General features: G+C 34.4%; 5 protein-coding genes across 6 annotated transcripts; 1 reads left to right on the top strand and 4 right to left on the bottom strand.

Annotated features, from left to right (window-relative positions):
- The first annotated feature begins 768 nt into the window (after nt 1–768).
- LOC107002477 (vacuolar protein sorting-associated protein 22 homolog 1) lies at nt 769–4,570 on the top strand. The gene is made up of 7 exons (XM_015200524.2): nt 769–921; nt 1,020–1,130; nt 2,314–2,449; nt 2,735–2,889; nt 3,448–3,555; nt 3,962–4,051; nt 4,172–4,570. The coding sequence occupies exons 1-7, from the start codon at nt 871–873 to the stop codon at nt 4,274–4,276; spliced, it is 756 nt and encodes a 251-aa protein (XP_015056010.1). The 5' UTR covers nt 769–870; the 3' UTR covers nt 4,277–4,570.
- A 496-nt stretch (nt 4,571–5,066) lies between these two features.
- LOC107002478 (protein FATTY ACID EXPORT 5-like) lies at nt 5,067–9,242 on the bottom strand. The gene is made up of 3 exons (XM_015200525.2): nt 8,734–9,242; nt 6,749–6,836; nt 5,067–5,412 (listed from the first exon to the last, which is right to left on the bottom strand). The coding sequence occupies exons 1-3, from the start codon at nt 8,930–8,932 to the stop codon at nt 5,340–5,342; spliced, it is 360 nt and encodes a 119-aa protein (XP_015056011.1). The 5' UTR covers nt 8,933–9,242; the 3' UTR covers nt 5,067–5,339.
- Nucleotides 9,243–9,546: 304 nt separating this feature from the next.
- On the bottom strand, nt 9,547–14,450 carry LOC107002476 (purple acid phosphatase 18-like). 2 transcript variants are annotated; one of them, XM_015200523.2, is made up of 5 exons: nt 14,241–14,450; nt 11,927–12,595; nt 11,078–11,266; nt 10,918–11,006; nt 9,547–10,071 (listed from the first exon to the last, which is right to left on the bottom strand). In XM_015200523.2, exons 1-5 carry the CDS (start codon nt 14,388–14,390, stop codon nt 9,852–9,854), a joined length of 1,317 nt encoding a protein of 438 aa, XP_015056009.1. In that variant the 5' UTR covers nt 14,391–14,450; the 3' UTR covers nt 9,547–9,851. The 2 variants fall into 2 exon arrangements, with proteins under 2 accessions (XP_015056009.1, XP_027768394.1); XM_027912593.1 differs by having other exon boundaries at nt 11,927–12,617; nt 14,241–14,433.
- A 305-nt stretch (nt 14,451–14,755) lies between these two features.
- Nucleotides 14,756–17,721, bottom strand: LOC107002799 (reactive Intermediate Deaminase A, chloroplastic-like). The gene is made up of 6 exons (XM_015200967.2): nt 17,474–17,721; nt 16,714–16,829; nt 16,543–16,587; nt 15,750–15,823; nt 15,609–15,658; nt 14,756–15,142 (listed from the first exon to the last, which is right to left on the bottom strand). Exons 1-6 carry the CDS (start codon nt 17,655–17,657, stop codon nt 15,048–15,050), a joined length of 564 nt encoding a protein of 187 aa, XP_015056453.1. The 5' UTR covers nt 17,658–17,721; the 3' UTR covers nt 14,756–15,047.
- A 652-nt stretch (nt 17,722–18,373) lies between these two features.
- On the bottom strand, nt 18,374–18,839 carry LOC107032605 (protein translation factor SUI1 homolog). Its single transcript, XM_015234202.2, has one exon. The coding sequence runs from the start codon at nt 18,767–18,769 to the stop codon at nt 18,398–18,400; it is 372 nt and encodes a 123-aa protein (XP_015089688.1). The 5' UTR covers nt 18,770–18,839; the 3' UTR covers nt 18,374–18,397.
- Nucleotides 18,840–20,364: the final 1,525 nt, after the last annotated feature.

Below are 20,364 nucleotides of genomic sequence, written 5' to 3'. Positions count from 1 at the left end.
AAATGTCTGGTTAACTATGTTTAGGTAGTAATAGCTTTGCAATTTGAATACACAAGTTATAAAATACATAATCAAAATTCATAGATATAGTGCACAAGACCTGATAATGAATTTTGATTTTATACTGTAGTTAATATAGTTATTATACTGAACTATTCATAAATCACACTTAATTGTCACGATTCAAAAGCTATAAACAATAAATAAAGAAAAGCAAGTCAGCACAAACTTGTATAATTTCGTGTAACTTTAATGTTTATCGAACTACTTAAAATTTAACTCTAATGATCATGATTTCAAGTTACAAACAATAATAACATATCCAACAAATTCACAAAATGAGGTATGAGGAAGATCGAAAGTACATAGACCTTGCATCTACTTTCACGAGGACCCTCGACTCAAGTCAAGTTACAAACAATAAAAAGAAAAAAAAATATACATTTAAAATTTGTAACATGAAAGTTATGATGAATTCAGTATGATTATCTTGATTCAAAATTATAAACAATTTTTTCGGTAAATTATAACATGCAAGTTATGACAGATCGATATAAGTCTCTTATTAAAAAAATGTTTGACCATATAAATTAAAGTATTTTTTATTTTATTTGACATTTTTGATGTTGTAATTAGAAATGGAATTGCATTTTATTATATTTTTTTACATTTCCAAATTGTATTTAGAAGTTAAAGTTTTTATGATCACATTACTCACTTCTAATTAATTTTAATTTAATTTAAAGTAAGTTGTGATAATTAATTTTAAATAATTTTTTGTTTGAAAATAATTTTCTTCACAAACGAAGAAAAAGCTAAACTGGTAAGAGGAGAGAGTAAGACGAAATACTTCACATAATCAGCTGAAGGATGAGGCGGAGACCGGGAATCGGAGGTCTGCAGAACGCGGCGGCGGCTAGGGTTTGTGATCTAAGTTTACTTATTTTGAGTTTTTCAAAAAATTCGGTAATTTTCGTTGTTTGATAATCTGAAATTTGTTTTTGCGATGTTTATTGAAGGATCAATATCGATTGTTAGGGGAAAATGTTGCGAAATTGAGAACAGATCTTATGAAAGAGCAGCTCGCTACTTTTCGATCTCAGCTTGAAGATTTCGCTCGAAAACACAAGGTTTTTTCATTATTTCGTTTTTTTATTTAAGCGATTGAGTATTTTTTTTTTGGTTATTAATTTAAGGTATTTTATTATTTTTTATTACGCTGCGTTGAAGATAATGAGTTCTGGATATATTGGATTAGCTTCGGTTTGGCTGTAGATTTTGGAATTAAATTTTCAAAAAGAAAAAAAAAATTGAAAATATAGTTTGTCTATGGAACTTGGTAAGTTTTTGAAAATTCATCTTCAAAAATTTTTCAAGTTCCAACATTTTTTGGGTTTTTGGTACTTCCACTTACAAAGCTTCAATCTTTTTTTCCGAGTAAAATGCATGTTTAAATTTAACTTCAAATTACAAAAGTTATTCTTGAACAAACTTCAAAAACTCATTTTTTTTCAAGTTAACAGTAGCCAAGTTTAATATATGCACATATTCAATGAATTTACGACACATACAAAGTTTGAACTAAAGTTGCTTGCTGGGTGAACCTATTACCGTAACTGTAGCTCTGCCCGTGCTACCTTCGTCTTTAGTTGAATGATCTGGTAGGAGTATGATGATTAAAGCCTCTGATTTTGCGAAATTGAGATATCCATGCCTTAATTTCCTAAAATAAAAAAAAACAATGTATTGATAAACTACAGAAAGAAGAGTATTGTGAAGCATAAATTATTTAGTAATTAGAAGTACTTGTAATTTGTAAATATTTGGGAAGAAAATATAGCTAAATAAAGAACTAGATAATTCCCGAATAGTCACAGTCTTATATATGTTGTGAGGAAACATGTATATGTCTAACTCTAATTATCTGTACTTGGCTACCTGTTGCTAATTCCGAAAAAGACATGAAAAGATGCCTTTTCAGCTTATTTTATGGTCTACTCGGGATTTATGTGTGGTTATATTAGCAAAGGGATCACAATTGAACTCTTACCATTTGTATTTTTCCAGAAGATAATGGTATTGAGATAGTGTATGTGCTGTTTATAATGTTTGGGCAGCAACCAGGCTGGTTGAGTTTGATGGACATTTTCCTTTTTCTGTTCTAACTGGAGTCTTGTAAAAGAGGTTTCGTTGTGTTTTCTGCTTCTTTGGGACTTTTTCTGATTGAAATTTATATATATGCCTTTAACTTATTTAACAGAACATTTGAAATGAAAGAAGAAAGTTTTGATTACTCCTTGTTTTATTTTGTAGAATGACATTCGCAAGAACCCTGCATTCAGGGCACAGTTCCACGAGATGTGTGCTAAAGTCGGAGTAGATCCTCTAGCATCAAACAAGGGTTTCTGGGCGGAACTGTTGGGGATTGGTGACTTCTATTATGAACTTGGTTGGTATCAATCTCCTCCGTAGTTTTGGTTAATGCAAGGCATGCTTAGAAACTTCTTTTTAATGGTGCATGAGAGGAACATTGCATATTATTTCACACTGCAGTTTGACATGCGACATCATACTTTGAGCAGTATTCTATGTAGTGGCTTGTGCCTGTTATTTTGTGTATATTGTGCTTAATTCTTGTCTTTTTTCTTTTAAACATCCATAGTTTTTATGTATTATGGTTTTGTTGATAAATCTCCAACAAACTGGACTTAAATGAAGCCACCTGTCTAGGCAGGGGTACAGATTATTGAGGTTTGCCTAGCTACTAGACCCCATAATGGAGGTTTGATAAGCTTGGATGATCTTTGTAAACTGCTTGGTCAGAGACGGAAAGCTGTGCGCGAGACGATATCTGAAGATGATTGCTTGCGTGCTATAAGCAAGCTGAAGGTATTGACTCAAGCTTTAATGTTTCAATTGGCAGTAACTGAATGATTCATTGTGCAACCGATGCTAAATATACCAGATCCTCTTTTTTATATACTCTGAAGAGCATATTTCACATTCTAGTGCTTTGCGCATCTAATTAAGAAGATTCTTCATGTTTCATCCCTTGGATACCAGGACATTTGATTTTGCTAGTTGCTTCATTTAGCAAGATAAAGTAGAAGAGAGACACTGTACTACAAAACTAACCTATCACCAAAAAAAGGGTAAACTGCAGGATAAATTGTTTTATTTTTTTAAAGAAAAACAAGTACTGTCTGTTTTCTCAAGTTTTATAGGTTCCTAATGGTGAACATATGTTGCAGGTCATTGTTGTTCATTCAATCCCCCCTCATTTAGATGGAAGAGAGGAGAAATACAAAGTTGTTTAAAAGCATGATTTTGAAGTTTGTCATTTGACTCATTTTTCTTGAACATGTAGTAACCTTCATTTCTTTTTGGACTGGTATGTTTTGCTACTGTTTCCCGAACTATAAGCTATCATCTAATTTCATCTTTCAGGTACTAGGTAGCGGTTTTGAGGTGATTACAGTGGGAAAGAGAAAGCTTGTTAGATCTGTCCCTACCGAACTGAATAAGGATCACAATGAAATTTTAGAGCTGGCGCAGGTACAATCTTTGTTCTTTGTGTTCCTGCAGAAACTTCTCTGATAATTTTGTAGTTGGGCAATTGCCATTCTGCCAAAAATGTCACTTTCACTTGATGCAGTCATTTTCCCCCTTGTAGTATTTCACAAATTTTCTTCTGGATCCATGAATATTACCAAAAGGTTTACAAGCTTAGAGAGTTTTCCCCAGATTGTCAGTGCTTACTTTCAAACATCGCCTATTAGGTGCAGCTGAGCTTGCTTTGTTATTATATGTATTTAAAGAGGAAGGGAAGAGGGGCGAGTTTATTATCCACGCAGTTTTGCACCGTGCACCATTAGCTGTGGCCCGTGGGGATTTCTTCATTATCAAAAAAAAAAAAGAAGAGGAAACCATATGTGATTGTTTTCTGGTGCCTTTGCTGCAGGCTCAAGGTTTTGTGACTGTTGATGAGGTACAAAGACGCCTAAACTGGTCTTCAGGTCGTGCAACTGATGCGCTTGAAACACTGTTGGAGGTAAGTTCTCAATGTCATACCTTGTTCTTTCCTCTCTTCTTTTCCATCTAGGCTCTAAATATATCCTTCTAGATTTTTTTTGGTTGGATCTAACAAATATGGGTCTTGTGCATCTAACAGGAAGGGCTTGCCATGATCGATGATGGACATAGAGATGGCAAACGTCGATACTGGTTCCCTTGTGTGTCCTCTGTCTCCTCTTATGCAGGTGCAGACACTCTTTAGCGTTTTCCTTGTTCAGATATGAAATATTTCGCTTTGCACCATGAACTTGGAGGATTGATTTCAAATAGAGATGCTACTTTTTTATCCGTTTCTGTGGTCCAACAAGCTTTTCATTTGCAGTTAATGCATATGTTAAGTGTGTTACCGTATTGTGTAACATGCATATGTTAAGTGTGTTACCGTATTGTGTAATCAAAGTGTTGAATCATTCGTTGTTATGTCATACACTTAAAAGCCAAATTGGTATTATAAAGTTGTGAAAGGTTGATAGTATTGCCAAGGGTCTATTGAAAACCGTTTTTTCTACCCCAAAGGTAGGGGTACGGTCGGCATAATTCCTACCTTCCCCATAACTCAATCGTGGGATTACACTTGATATTTTGTTGTTGGTTGTTTGCTGGAAAGTGTTGTTTTGTACCTGCCACGAGTCACTGAATTCGTTTGATAACCAAGTAATCTGAGTGATGAATTATAAGTTGGAACTGTATATATATGTACCACCAACTATAACAACTTCATAAGTGAGATCCGGGGAGAATTTTAGGACGTGCGTAGACTTTATTCCTACCTATGTGGGGGTTATAAAGACTATTTTTGATAGATCCTTACCTAAAACCTTAAAAATAAATGTACCAGAACTTGTCCAACCATCCACTAGTTTGTTTAAGATAAATATACGAGAATTTGTTTAACCCTTTCTACAAAAGCTTAGGCAGATGAAAAGAAATCACTTAAATATGAACCTGAGACGTTATGGTCTTATCATTTATCTAACTACTTCATCAATTTCTTTCCAAGTGGTTTTTGAAGATCCACTAATAGCATTGCAATTCATTCAACATCCACAAATTACACCATTGCTGCAAATTCAATTACTGAATCAAAGATGAAATGAAATGAACAGTAACACAAACTTAAATTCTATGCATTGAGACAATGTTGGTTAAGTTTGAAAACAAAATAGAAAGTTAAGTGTGAACATATACAGTAATTCGCGATAAGAGTACAGCTCTTCTCAGTACAAACAGTCTGGACCTGGAACCGCGGTTATAGTGAAATGTTATTACTCAGCTTTAGATGGGATATGGTTTCCACCCCTGGCAATCTTATAAAGGTAAAATCCAGTCATTACAACACTGCAAAAAAGAAGATATCAGGTCAGAATTATCGATTTTCCAGACAATATTTTTAGCCAAGATATGAACAAACAAATACAGGTAAGGAAACTAAGCACATGACAATTTGGTGCAGCTTCCAATTTCTGTAATACACTAACTTTTTAACATATTTTGATAATAATGATGTCTGGATTAGCTTGCACACCTCGACCTTTCCACTGATACCTACTACTAGATCCAACCAGGTAGCTCCGTCCACCAAAATTAAGGCAAATGGGAAGAAATATCTCAGTGCCAGTATGGATGGACTTATTTTAGGTGTTTTTAAACCAAAATAGTTTTTAACCAGTTTTGAAGTGTTTGGGTAAAGTTAAAAAGTGTTTATAAGTGTACCTATTTTAAAGTCAAAATAACAAAAAATGAGCCAAAAGTCAATCCAAACAGGCCCTTAGTTTAGTTTTCTCTGTTGGAGTTCCCACCTCTTTGCTCCATTGGTTACTCGAGCTCATAGAGTTGGAAGTGACGGGTGCTTACCATTCGAGCAACTACCAGTAGTTCAGCAATCCGCAACCAATTATATTATGACCACTCTTGGGGTTTCGTCACGATATCACGCAAATCGGCACCACGCCTTCCCGGATTTGGTATATTTCATATTTGATCAGCTAATGGCAATATTCCTCCCTAGAATGTGAACCTATGGTCCCCTGTACTAACCTAAAAAATGAAAAGAGACTCATTACAACCCAAGGTCAAGGTTCATGTCTGGGCTTTGATTCAAAAGGAGATTGGCTGGGACAGGGAGCTCAGGTCCTCGAGAATCCACATACCACCACGGGAGAGCATAATTGAGAAGGTAAACCACTGATCTTGTGACGACGTTCAGTGTTCACTCATGTTAACCATGGGTAGTTAGAGATGGAAAAAGTTTCTTTCTGACTGTCCGAACTAGACGGAATCAGAGGAACATTTTTTATTCTAGACACAACTTGTGAACTTGCATTGGAAAAGCTATCAAGAGATCAAAGAACAAAACATCAATTCACTAATTGGTTAGTATAGTGATCCTCATAATGTGAAGAAAGAAACACAAAATGTAAGGTAATGTAAGATGCTCTTGGATATTCGACTTCACTGCACATAGCAACCTAATGTTCAGTTCGCGAGTAGGTACTCCACATATATACAGACCACGATAAAAGCAACTTGACATATTATGTGTAACAAGTATCAAGTGAATCGCGCCACACAAATCTGATGTATTTATGAACGAACGGAACAGATAAAAATGAAATACTATCACCAAGTAAGTTAATAACACTTCTTGTATGGCATGCTTTCTATTTGGAGTTACCTGATACCAGCAACAACACCAGCTGGCATTATCTTTGAAGTTTGCATGTACCGCTGTCCCATGACCCATGTTAACACAGCAGCACAAACTGTTTCAAGCGAAAAAGAAGTTAACTGGAGATATATTGTCCAGCCAAAAAGCCATAGGAAATTCAATGTGATCGCAAGAAAATGAATGAAGCTTTCAATTTTTTACCCCTTCGAATCAGAATATGATCATGATTACATTAAAAAAACAAAAACTTAAAAGACATTTCCCCCATATCTTCCGTTTCTACAGAACTGAACTATAAAATATTAAGATTGAACTTGACACTGTGGACTGCTTGGCATCCAGACTGTTAGAGGGATCCATACCAAAGGATGTTGCGACTCTTGGTGTCTTTGGGCGAAAACAAGTCAACAACAACATACCCTGTGTAATCACACAAGTAGGTTTGGGGAGGGTAGTATGTACACAACCTTACCCCACCTTGTGAAGGTAGAGAGAGGTTGTTTCTGATAGACTCTCGGCTAAAAAAAACAAGTATGTTAAGCAAATAAAGTAGTGGAGAAATCATGTTGAAAACAATGAAGAAGAGAAGAGTAGCAATGACAAATAATACGATAACGGAAGCAAAAGATCTTGGTGGCTTTGAGCAATGCTTCAAATCCATACAAGTCATCTCAAGTGATTCCTATAGTATCTTTTAAGCTTTAGGTGATATGCTGAATTAAACAGAACAGAAAACTAGGACGTAAAGAGATTTACAGAGAGCAAAAGCCTATGCAGTAGTAAAGAATGTGAAATTACACTGGAAGCTAATGAATCATATGATTGAAGGAGTTAGTAATGCAATTGATGCATTGTTTTTTTATTTAAAAACCTTCTTTACGCACCCGTTATAGTTGTCTTAAGAGTTAATGATAAACTGATAAGAGGACCATTTGCCTTTTATCTCCCTATGGTTGTTGTCTTTTGCGCGTTACCTCTCTGGCACGTGACATGAACAGGTGTAAAACACAAAATGTATTATGTGACTTTGCTTTTACAGCGGCTGTAGCACGATCAGCATCATGTATTAGCTAAAAGTTGGCAGGCAGACCAAGAAAATATATGAGATAAAGGTACATAGAAGGAAGGGCGAAAAGATACTCAATCTTCCCTTTCTATTTGGTCTAAGCTAGTTCAAAACTCGTTTTTTTTCAGAATCATTGCACAATTCAACAACTATTCAAAGGAACCTATCAGTTTCTCATTGTTTAGAATCATTGTTTACTTTCCTCGAGGCTAAGAACCAAGAATTTCTCAGTTCGCAGAAAGATCGAATAGCAATGTCTTTTCATCTACTGCAAACCATACAACAGCTACACACAAACTTTGTAAAACAGATACATAAACAATCAAGGAGAAAAGCTTTCTCCCCTTGAGATATCTAAAGCAAAGCAATAAAAAATCAGACTTTTTCACAGTACATAGAATCCGGCAATATCATGGAAACAAAACCATTGTCATATCTAAATTTATGCTGCAGCAGTGTCCAAATGTTGCTTGGACTCTTCAAAAATGTCATCGTGCACATATTGGATCCACAAAATTAGTGCATTATTACGAGGATCCGACATGGTACAACAATATTTTTGGAGAGTCCGAGCAACATAGGTAGTGGCATAGTCATGAGTTTGACAAACAGGATTCGAAATATACAGAAGTACACAGAAAAGCTAAGATCTAAGAGGATTCATACATACATACACATATATATATATATATATATATATATATACACACACACACACTTAAAGAAAAAGCATTAAACTTATGAACCCCTTGCACCCCTAGCTCATAAAGCCACTGCCTTCAATTCCAGTAATATTCACTCCATATGATTAATACAGCATTTTTGTCACTTACAAAAAAGTAAAGGGTACAATATTACAACTTTAAATTTTTTGAATTTCTTCTATACCTGCAATAACATATAAGGAAATGAAAAAACTATATACCTGTTTCAAGAATCAAACCAAAGTAAGAGTTTTTGCGCTTGTGAAATGCTTGGAGACTCAAGTAACCAGCAAAAATAAGCAAAAAACCAGTACCCAAACCTCCACCCAATGAAGCTATACTTCCTTTCTTGAAATACCCTATAATTCCACCACACACAAGAACCAAACCATAAGGGATTGTAAAGCAAAAATCATGCATTTTTATCAAATGGGGTTTTAAGAAAGATTGAATCTTGATGAATTTAGCAAAAAGATGAGAGATCAAGAATGAAAAGATTCAATTTTTAAAGGATCTTAGTGGGTAAAACTTCAAATTTTTTAATTTTTTGAAGTGGGAATTGGCATTTAGTACATCAGATAAGAACCAATTTGGTCAAAAGGCCAAAATCTCATGTTACCAATTACCTAACCTCAATGTTGTTTGTTTTACTAGTCAAAATTACCCTCTGAGTTTTATTAAATGACACTCATATTTGGTTAATTTGCAGCAGAAAAGTAGATGTATGTGAGGGTAATATTGTCAAGAAATTGAGCTGGTAGATGTTTGACCCAATGTGCTTGTGGCTTTATGGAAAGTCCACACGACAATTTGGAACAATTTTGTCTGTTGTGTATAGTTTTTGTTATTTATAGTAAAACAGTTGGTTTATGTTAGGTAAGGCTATTAAATATTACTCTTGAGTTGGTAAAAAACATATAGGAGGTATCATTTTTCGATTTCATACTCAGTATGAATTGTACTATTTGAACTATTATATTATCTATTTTACACATATCAAGAAATCATAAATAAGGAGATAAAATTTTGATAATTTACACCGTAAGAAACTTCTTAGAAATTTTCTTTTTGTACAATGTAACTTCCCCTTAAATGACAACAATAATACAAACAACCACTTGATTATGTATATAGACGTCTAGTGGCGAAATTAGAATTTAACATAAAGAAGTAAAACAGAAAGAGCCTAAGGTATTCGATGTCAGCTATATATACATAAAATATGATTTCAACATTGTAAATATCGTGTAATTTTCAAGCCAAGGGAGTTCGGAGGAACCCCTTGTGCCCCCTAGCTCCGCCTTTGTACATACCAATAAAATTAAGTTGAGGGGAGGGACTAAGAGGTCATAAGGATCCTTCTCATTTCATGGCTACCTCTAGTATTGCACCCTGAACCAATCAATGAGGTTATCCAAACCTGATCGGACCTCACTGATTCATCGTCATCGTTCCTATGCCAACTCCAAAAGGCATGTGTTGAGTTAACCATCTTAAGTTCGCCATGACCAAAGCTTGCTTCGCGGAAGACTGACCATTCTGGTGGGGGCTGTTTGTACCTGTTGAAGGTACCAAGACATGTAAAGACTCTTTCATATTTTAAATAACTCTACTCTATGTTTATAACTACAGTTATCAACACAAAACATGAAAAGTGAATCTTATAGTAGAACTAGTAACAACAACAACAACAAAACCAGTGTAATTTCATAAGCAGGGTTTAGGGAGGACAGTGTATACACAAATTTATCCCTATCTCAGCTAGGACTAGTGGCACGTTAAAACTTCTGTAACTCAAAGTGAAGGGGAGGTAGGAAACCTTTCTTTCCTATGGGGTAGTAGTTGATTAAGTTTCCAGAACAGTTTAACTTGAGTTTTCAGCTTCACAAAGCCTGGAACAAAAGTGTGTGATTTAGGAGAACACACTTGAAGAATAAGTGATTTTTCTTTCTTATTTTAAGGTGTTCGTAAGTGTAAAAAAATCTCAAGAACATTTATATGTAATCTAGGAACACTTGGGGTGGGGGATGGGGTAGGGAGTGGGAAGTCGTGGTTGTTCATGTTGGGGGCATTGACGCGAGGAGACAATGAGCTTGTAATGCCACTTACGAAACTTGTTCTCAATATTTCGACTAGGGAAGTCATTTTCCTGATTTTCAAGGAACTCGTTTGTCTAAATTTAGCCAAGCTGAAAAACTTTTTCCAGAAGACGTTTCCCTTAATATACCAAAGACACCAGTGCTTGCCTTTTTATAATTTTACTTTCTCCTTTGTTGTCAAAGTCACTCAGCCACAGTGTAAAAGCTATTACAGTTCCACATAAAATATACAGACCATTAAAGAACTCAACTTTTTGGTGCTACAGTGCTCAACATGATGGGAGAAATTACTAGAAGAATAGTTACCTGTGAGCTAAACCTTCTCTATTTCCTCCATCGCCGATTGTAATGTGGACAGCACCGCAAGGATCAGATTTACCATTGTAAACTCGTTTCTGTTGTCAAAGAAAACACTCAATTAGGTAAAAGGATAATTAAAAAAACATTATAAGCAATGCAGGCATACCGTGCGTTCATAAGCATGAACATGCCCAGTGAACACTAAATCTGCGCCAGCAGCATATAGCAAAGGCTCCATAGATGCCATCATGTCATCACCTTCACCTTGATGGGCTCTGTTACTATTATACCATGGCACGTGGAATAGCACAACTAACCAAGGTGTTCTTTTACGATCCACTTTTAGAAGATCAGCCTGCAGATCAAGGTCCATAATTGAACTAATTAGCAAGTATGAAATGTGAAGAGATTCTTAGGTTTCTCCTTATATAATACTCCCTCTGCGCAATTTATGTGAAGGGGTTCAGAGTACGAGAGTCGTAACACTAAACTTTGACTAAAAATCAGAAATAGATTCTCCAAAAAATTTACATATATTTGATAACTACACGAAAAGTACCACAAGTCAACGTAGCTACTGTTTCAAAAAAAAAAAAGGCAAAAGCTACTGTTTCAAAATACTTTTAAAAAAACGAGAAAATTATAGTCAAAGAAAAAACAGTTTGATTCTCCAAACAGTAACACATTCAAACGGGCCCTTAGTCTAACTGCTTTGAAAGCTACATGCCTCAGATCATTCACTCTTCACCACGCATACTAGGCTATTTTTACGTGTAATCTCCAAAGTTTCTTATAATGAAAATGGACAGAAATATCTTCAGATCTAAAAGTCTAAAGCAACAAAATTATCTTCTGTTATTGGCACTCCCTAAGGATTGGAAATTTCCTGAAATGTCTTGTCTGAAACTGTAAAACAAAAGCAACTTAATCCTTTTCATGCTGAATTCTACATGATTATAAATTCTTCAAAGCCATAAGAGATTTTCCCATTTTAGGAATAAATGAGAGCTCTGACCTTCAGCCAGCTATATTGATCAGAGTGCTCATCATAAGGAGCATACGAACCGAGCATAATGATATGAACCCCAGCAACATCAAATGAATAGTATAGATTAGAAGTGGATCCACTCTCCGCAAATGGCATCTTCCACCTTGAGTTATAAGAGACAAATCCATCCTCCAGAAATAGTATTCTTTCTTTTTCATGATTCCCTTGTGTCACCATCCATGGCCTAGAACTAGCGAGCGGCTGAACGAGTTGACCAAATGAGTCCCACCTATATTGGAAACAATCGGCATAAGAAAGGTCACCAGGGAGTAAATGAACATCGTATTTGCACTGGTCTATGTGGTCCAAAGTTGACTTGGTCCATCCAGTCTGGCCCAAATCACCGGCCACAGCAAAAGTAACTGGAAACTTAGAGGGAGGAGTTTTCAGCTGGAATTCAAGACCTCCTCCTCCACATCTATAGAAGTAAGTGGTATTTTCTTGCAATGGTCCAATGACAGTGTGATGTATCTTCCCCGAACTATATAATAGATAACTATACTTGGTACTTTCTCCTTGAGATATAGCACTATATTTTCCGGGGGATGTTCCATATTCAACAATAGAAGGAGAAGATCCATCATTGGTGATCCATGTTACCCGCATGTGTTTGTCCCCAGCTAATGAGATGTGAACCTGCAATGGGAAAATCAACCCCCTTGATGAGGTCCACACGCTCAAATCATGAACCCATATACAAAGTATATCACTTTACAGATTAAAATCAACAGGTCTTTCGACAACTTAAAATAACATTAATAACATATCTGAACAAACATAAATGCCACAAAAACTAAATAGTTTTAGGCAGCTTACAAACTTTATTGGTGTTATCAAATGGACCTAGGGCATACCAAGCTAATTTAATTATACTTGTCGTACAGAGAAACACATATAGTCCATACTAGTAATTGGTAATGAACCTTTCTATGAAGAAAGATAATATCGACTCAGGATCAGCATTGAGTATTAAGGAACCCAAAGATGGTGCAATTTATATAAGAAGACTTACACTGACCGTCAAGACATAACTGTCGTTAAGGCTTTAACAGAATTCTCAGACTGATCCTCAAGGCATAATTGTCATTAAGGCTTCAACAGAATGCTCAAAGTGGAAGCCTTTAACCAAACAAAATACAAAGTCATGTTTAAAGTCAAGTTTCTTTCTTTATTTTCCTTTGTGATAATGATAGCGACCAGGTCGGCTTGTTCACACAGTTGATACCTCCCGACTCCCAATAGGTGTCGGTAACTCTGTCCACCAAAACCACCTAGCTTTTTTGGCTCTACTTGGGATTTAGATCTTGGTCTCCCACCAGATGCATTGATCACTAGGTACTTAAAGCCAACTGTTTTTTTTAAAAAAAAGAACTGGTATTATTGTATTCCTCGGCACTAAGGCTATGCTGACAACCTCCAAACAGACTCAAAGTCTACTAACAGAACTTCATCATTTACAAATTCTTCTTTACACAAACTTATTCTAACAAGGGAAAAGGTCTAAATTTGGCCATGTACTATTCGAAATACCTAAATTTTGCTTGGTTGAGTACAAAAAATTAATCCCAAGATTGTCTCCCCTAATCCATCATACCAAACAACCCCTTAGTTCATTCATACACTTGTTATTAGTAAAATTATCTCGTATTTTCCCTCGACACTAATAAAGCTCTAGCGTGAAATGTATGTTGTGTACTGCTCCCATTACACATTACTTCAGTTACAGCTTTCATTTTTGTATTCCTTTTTTCAAACTCCTTGGAAATGCTTTATTTTAAGCCGAGGGTCTTTAGAAAACAATCTCTCTAACACTACAAGGTACCCTGAGGTCTCTGTACACTCTAGTGCTCTACCCTCCCAAACCCCACTTGTGATATTACACTGGATATGTTGGTATTGTTCACAACGAGCAGTTCACAACGAGCAAGATGAAACCAAACTCCCCCTATATGACCTCCGCAGACTGCAGCAAGTAGCTGGTTCCAAGTCCAGATTAACGAAATGTAAATTCAAGCAAAATCAGAGTAATAAACAGAAGAAATGAACTTTTAAGTCCACATAATTAACAAGGTAATAGGAGAATACATGTCCAAACAAAACTTAACTTTCAAATTCCCATACTTCTTCTTCAAACCCTACTAAATTTTAATTTTTTTTGTGTCCCAGCCAGATTGCACCCACTAATTACACACTATTACCTACCAACTCCTACCAGCAACAGGCTAGAACATAATTAACCAGGTAAAAGGCAGAATCATTTAACTTCATTGATAATTTATACCTGCTGAGGTTGCGACGAAGGTTTCGGATCCCATGGAAAATGGAGAGTTTTCCGGGGCGGCGGTCGGACATAATCGCCGGCAAGTACAGTTCCGGCGATGAACACAATAACCGTCAAAAGGTATAGCAATATCTTCATCGTGAATCTCATTGACTCATTCGTTACTGCGAAGTGTATATATACCTAACTTAGGAATATTTTATCTCTTTTTTTTTTCTTGACCAATTAATAAAAAATAACGGAAATACATCATTGTTTTGGAACTTGTTCATAATCTTTCACAAATTTGTTTTTTGTTTTATAATTTGCAAAAATCATACGAAATCTATAATTGTAAAGGATTATATTTTACTCACAACATACTTATTATGTTATATCAAAAACATTATATTTTGTTCAATATAAACAAAGAGTAGTTTATAAAGAGCTGAAATTAGGCCAATGTTTAATCAAATTCAATTGCATCAACAAATAAGAAATGATTTAGTCACTTCAAAAAAATAAAAGAAAAAGGATTGAGGAAAGACTAAACAGGATACACAGTAGGGCCAAAATATAACCAAGTTTGTTCATCACAATAGAGTAGCACAATTGTATATGTAATACTCATGCAGATCAGTTACAATACGTTCTTAAATAAAGTTTATTCTCAGCTCCGCGAAGTTGGAGCTGAAAGAAGGTAGACAAGGGCTCCTGAACTAGTAGCTAACTCCAGGCTTATTAAATCTACGAATGTAGGCTAGGAAGTCATCATACTTTCTCCTTTTCGAGGTCTAATAAGTTGTTGAATGAATAGGTAAGGGAGAATCATAATGCTGCTATGCACTCGATTTCAATCCTTGCATTCATTGGCAGTGCTGCTACCTGATAAGTTGCCCGAGCTGGTGCAGGAGCTTGAAAATCTGCAACATAAGTCTAGTTACTAACAGGGGACTAGCTCAAATGAAAAAGTAGCATGCAAGTGATACAATGTCACAATTATTGTTGACAAAAGGTTTAATTACGTCATCAGTGTATATATGGTCAGGCTCATGGTTTCTTCCAAAAATAAGAACGAACTTACCCATGTCATAAACAATGCTCTAAATCAAATGAGCACAACAGTAGACCTTTGATTGTTTCAGGCACGATCTCTTATGATATCCAAAAAGGAAACTAGGCAGGACGTAGAATGACCCTTCATGCAAACAAATAAGAAGTATGATATGCAATGCATCCACTTTTATTGTTCTTAAATCCGTTCAGGTTTTTCTTTGATTTTAGTTGAGTGTAGTAAGCAGAGGGAAGAATATAATCTCATACTGATGGAATGTTGCAAAGCAAAGAAAGTATAGTATAAAAAATGTAACTCCCAATATCATGACTCACATTTAGCATAAATCTCATTCACTTTCTTGAAGTCATTCAGATCAGCTAACCTGTAGAGAGAGAAGCATCCAAAAAATAATCAAGACTACCATGAGAGCAAAAACCTAGGGGGGTGGAAGAAGAAAGAACAAAAGATCATACAAGATAGTTGTCTTAACAACTGAGGAGTAGCTAACACCACTTGCTTTAAGTATCTCCCCCATATTCTTGAGAACCTGGAAATCAATGTAATATCTCAAAATCTTAGAGTCAGCATTTTTTAACTAAAAAGACGGATTACAGACAACCCAAATATCAAACTAAAATCAAGAGCTCTTATTTGTCGGCTATCTACTCTTTCTGTTTTTTTTGGTGGAAAATTGGAGAGTGAAAGTAGATGCAGAGAACTATTTGTGAAGTTGGGTCTGCGCCTTCCTGGCTGTCTATCATCTTTCCTGTTTAACATCTTAAAACAAACTCTCATTTGGTCTTATCCCGTGAAATGCAAAGGTCAAATTATTCAACATGATTATGGAATTTAGCTACCTCTTTATATCACGTAACTTAGAACCGGACAATTAGTAATGCACGACTACTCAGAATTGAGGGTTGACATAGACATAATAGAGTATTAAAAAAGCACCTACAATTGTCATGGCAATGATATTTTCAAGTAGATCTTTAAAGCTGAAGACAGTTTCAATTTTCAATTTTTTAACTACCACTATTTGGGATTAAGCGTAGAAAAATCTACTTTTTGGCATCACGCTTCTTCACAAGCTTTGCAGCTGTAGGCAAGAAGAATATTTTACAAGAGAAAAGAGCCATGCAACACTACACATGTGAGCTTCCTAGATAAGTTTGAATCAAAAAATGTATTCAATAATAACTAAGTGGAGACACAACTTTCAAGTACTGAAATGAACATTCTTATCACGACTGACTACCAAAATACCTGCTCTGTTTGATCCTCCACACTTTCTGAGACAAATTTCCCGGTCTGCATTCAATCATAAGTTAGTTAAAGATAGAAAAAAGCAAAGACAAATGATAGAACTAGTACACAGAATGTTTCAAGCTTATGATGTTAAGCATTTACAACAGCTGATACGATAATAGCACAAACCTCTGGAATAAGACCCAGACATCCAGAGACGAATACAAAATTATTAGCTTTGATGGCTTGAGAGTATGGCCCCAGTGCTGCCGGAGCCTTTTCAGTGTGAACCGCCTCCTTTACACCTAATGACATACAACAAATGTTCATTACTAAGGTTAAGAAACTCTTCGAGAAATAGTTAAGATACCAGAAATTGGATAATGTGTGTACGAGAGAATTTCCTCTATACCTTTGTACATTTTTTCTAGATATAATGCTTGACTATTCAATAACAACTCTGACTCTCAAGGACTTAATTTGTCTAACAAATTAAGTGGTTATGGTTTAAGTTTTACTCATTAACAAACTACTTAAAGCTAATAACAGATAATCGATTATAATAAGTGGATTGGCAACAAATTGCTTTACTCATTATAATCTAAGAACAAATTTTAAACTAAACTCTAAGCTCAAACTCAATTCGGAAATCACTGTATATTAGCTAGAACTAAATCCAAAAAAAACGTCAAAATCACAATATTTCTGTAGCACGACGTCAAAAACTATGCCTCAAATCCAAATAGGTCTTGAGTATAATATACATATATCCTCTATAACCACTCAGAAGCAACAACACTCATCAGTCAGCTAAGAAAATCCCAAATGTAATTATATTTACATCAATCAACTTAGTTTTCAATCCAAACTATTTGCGTCCATCATCAAAAAAAACGAAAAATCACGCAAACAGATAAAATTCCATGTTACGGTGGTTGAAGGAACTTACTGGCATCAGTGGAAATGCTTAAGCAAGCGAAGGGTTTTGATCGAGCAGATGAAGAACCACAAAACTTTGCCCCAGCAATTGATACACAGCCAACTCCGAACACTACCGGAGCTCTGCTGCGTAGGGCGGCGACATCCATTGCCGGAACTTGAAAGCGACTTGCTGCGGCGGCGACCCACGTCATTTTACCGATTCTGCTTGCTATGTTTTTTCTTCTGTTACCTTATTGGCTTAATATACGCTTCCTTTTGTTATTATGGCGGAATATTATCGGAATATTTATATGGGCTACACTTCCTAAGGCCCATATAGGCCCAAAAATCGTGAAGGATAATATTTAGGCCCATTTATTGTGTGCTACTCTAATATGCACACGTGCTACGATGGCAATTATAACGAAAAATAAAGTTGTATATGGTAACTATATACCAATAATTATTTTTTTCTATCTACATAGTGTAATTTTACGATAAAAAAATATTGCAAAAGATTGTCTTTGTTCTCTGCAATACGGAAAATTTCTATTAATATGTTATAAGCTAGGGATATCCTGAAACGATACGATAAAATTATAAGGCAAAACGAATTCAAAAATTGAATATCTAACTTAGTTAGATTATTCTCTTTAACTCAAGAGAGTTCCCTATCAATATGAATAACAATATTTGAGCAATTAGCAACTTGTGTTGGTTACTGAAACTCAATAATTTTTTATTAACTCTATGTATATGTGTATCAAAACATTTACTAAATATTTGCTAATCATTATAAAAGTCTATAAACTTCAATTTGCCAAAAGTACAAAAAAAGTAAAATATGTTAATGGAAAAAAAGTTTCATTATAAAATCTCAAAGAGAAAACAACAACCAACACAATTAAATAGCAAAAAATCCCTCAAAAACACAATATTATGCATCTAAAACTTAAAAACCATGAACCTTGATTTGTTCCTTCTTAACAATATCAGCCTTATGAAGGAATTGTGATACGTTTTTGCGATGATCGCCCTGTAATTGTATCACTTTTCCGAGTTCCTTGTCATGGATAATTGTTCCATTGCAGCAATACTCTTTTTTGAGCTCTTTAAGTAATTTTTCGCAATTAAAGTCTTTATTCAGACCTTCAATCATTGTCCAACTTTTCTTACCATTCCTTTGTTGTACACGAATATGGACATACTCTTTATTTGTTCCACGGGTACCTAAGTCCTTCGACTCCGCGAACGGATCGAAACTCCTTGGGATTTGGTCCTCAGGATCAAAAGAAGTTGGGATTTCAAAATTTGTATCAACCATGTATATTGTTGTATATGAAAAAACTTTAATTTATAATCCAAATAGAAATCGTCGTTTGCTGATTGGACAATCAGAGAGCTGAAAACAAAGAAAAAAAAATCAAATTTTTAGAAGGCAAATTTTCAATAAAATTGTGAAACATCAAGAATTCAATTGCTAAAAAAATATAATATTTAAATTCGTATACACCTTAAAAATTGGATATATATATATATATATATCAATTAACTAACCTACCGTGCGTGAAACTACAACAATAACATATCTAGTGTAATTTCACAATATAGAGATCTGATGAGAATATTCAATAGACACTCGGCTCAAGAAAAATATAACAAAACAAATAGAAAAAAATAATCAAAGATAACCCTCCAAACTAACCAATAATCAAAAAGTGAAGCAACTCACCCTAAAAAGTTCAAAAGAAACGTGATTAAATTTTCAAAATCTTTCATAATATACGGGTAGGAAATTAAATTCATTAAAAACGTTAAGAACATTCGAGTAATATGTATAAATAATTTATTCAGCATCAAATAAGTCGTTGAACACTAATTGATTTGCAAGAAAAATGAAACGAAGAAATAACTCACCTTCAAACACCAATTAAAATTAAAAACTTCGATGGAGTATTAATTAATAAGGTTTCGATTGTTTGTAGGAGGTAATATATAGAAAGCATTATGGCGATTTTTTCTTTTCCTAGTTATATATGGATTTATTTATTTCTTTTTGTCCTAAAACCTTATAAAAAAAGAATTCTAATTCTAATTTGATAAGGAAGATATTTTAAATAGGAACTATTTTTATTTTTATTATTGAGTCTTATATTGACATGAATTTTCATAATTCAAAATAGTAAATCTAATATTGAAGTTTGAATGATTTATATAGAAATTGATTAATGTTTTTTTTTAAAAAAAAATCGGTTTGTTTATGGTACTAAATTTAATAAATTGTTTAATATTAGTTTGGTTTTAATTTAAAAAGAAAATCTCCGAACAAAATCAACTACATATAAACATATTTCAAAATTATAATACTCTCTTTGTTTAGTATTTAGTATACTGAAAATAATTGTTTAGTTATGCGAATAAAGAAATATATACTAGTTAATTAGCTAACATATCTATGATTTTCATTAATTACCATTTGCAACTTAATTTTAGCAATAATTATGTCGCCTCTCTCCTCCTCTTTCGCCTATTCCCTCTCTATACAGACTCCACTTGTCATGGTTGAAATCAAAGTGATGTAAATATAAAAAGTATTTAGAAGTGAGAACATGTATGTCCTAAAAGTTTAATTAATTAAAAAAATACAGTAAGAAAGGTTTTCATATAAATAGACTAACGAGACAAGATGCTAAAATAGATTGACATAGTTAACAAAAACATACATTGGGTGATTATTCTATCAAAGTTCATTAATTATCTTAGTACTATTTTTTTACATGACTTGAATGTGCTTTGTGAAATGTGAATCTTATTTAAAGATAGTGTAACTTTACACTAATCAATTTTCCCAATATAAAAGTTAGTGAATCATTGTAATTTGAAATTGATATTCATGCCTAACACAAAAGTTTTTTACTT

The sequence above is a fragment of the Solanum pennellii genome, chromosome 10, assembly GCF_001406875.1.
Source record: "Solanum pennellii chromosome 10, SPENNV200".
Lineage (NCBI taxonomy): Eukaryota > Viridiplantae > Streptophyta > Magnoliopsida > Solanales > Solanaceae > Solanum > Solanum pennellii.
The sequence above is the reverse complement of the archived record's forward strand: the minus strand, read 5'-3'. Positions and strand labels throughout refer to the sequence as shown.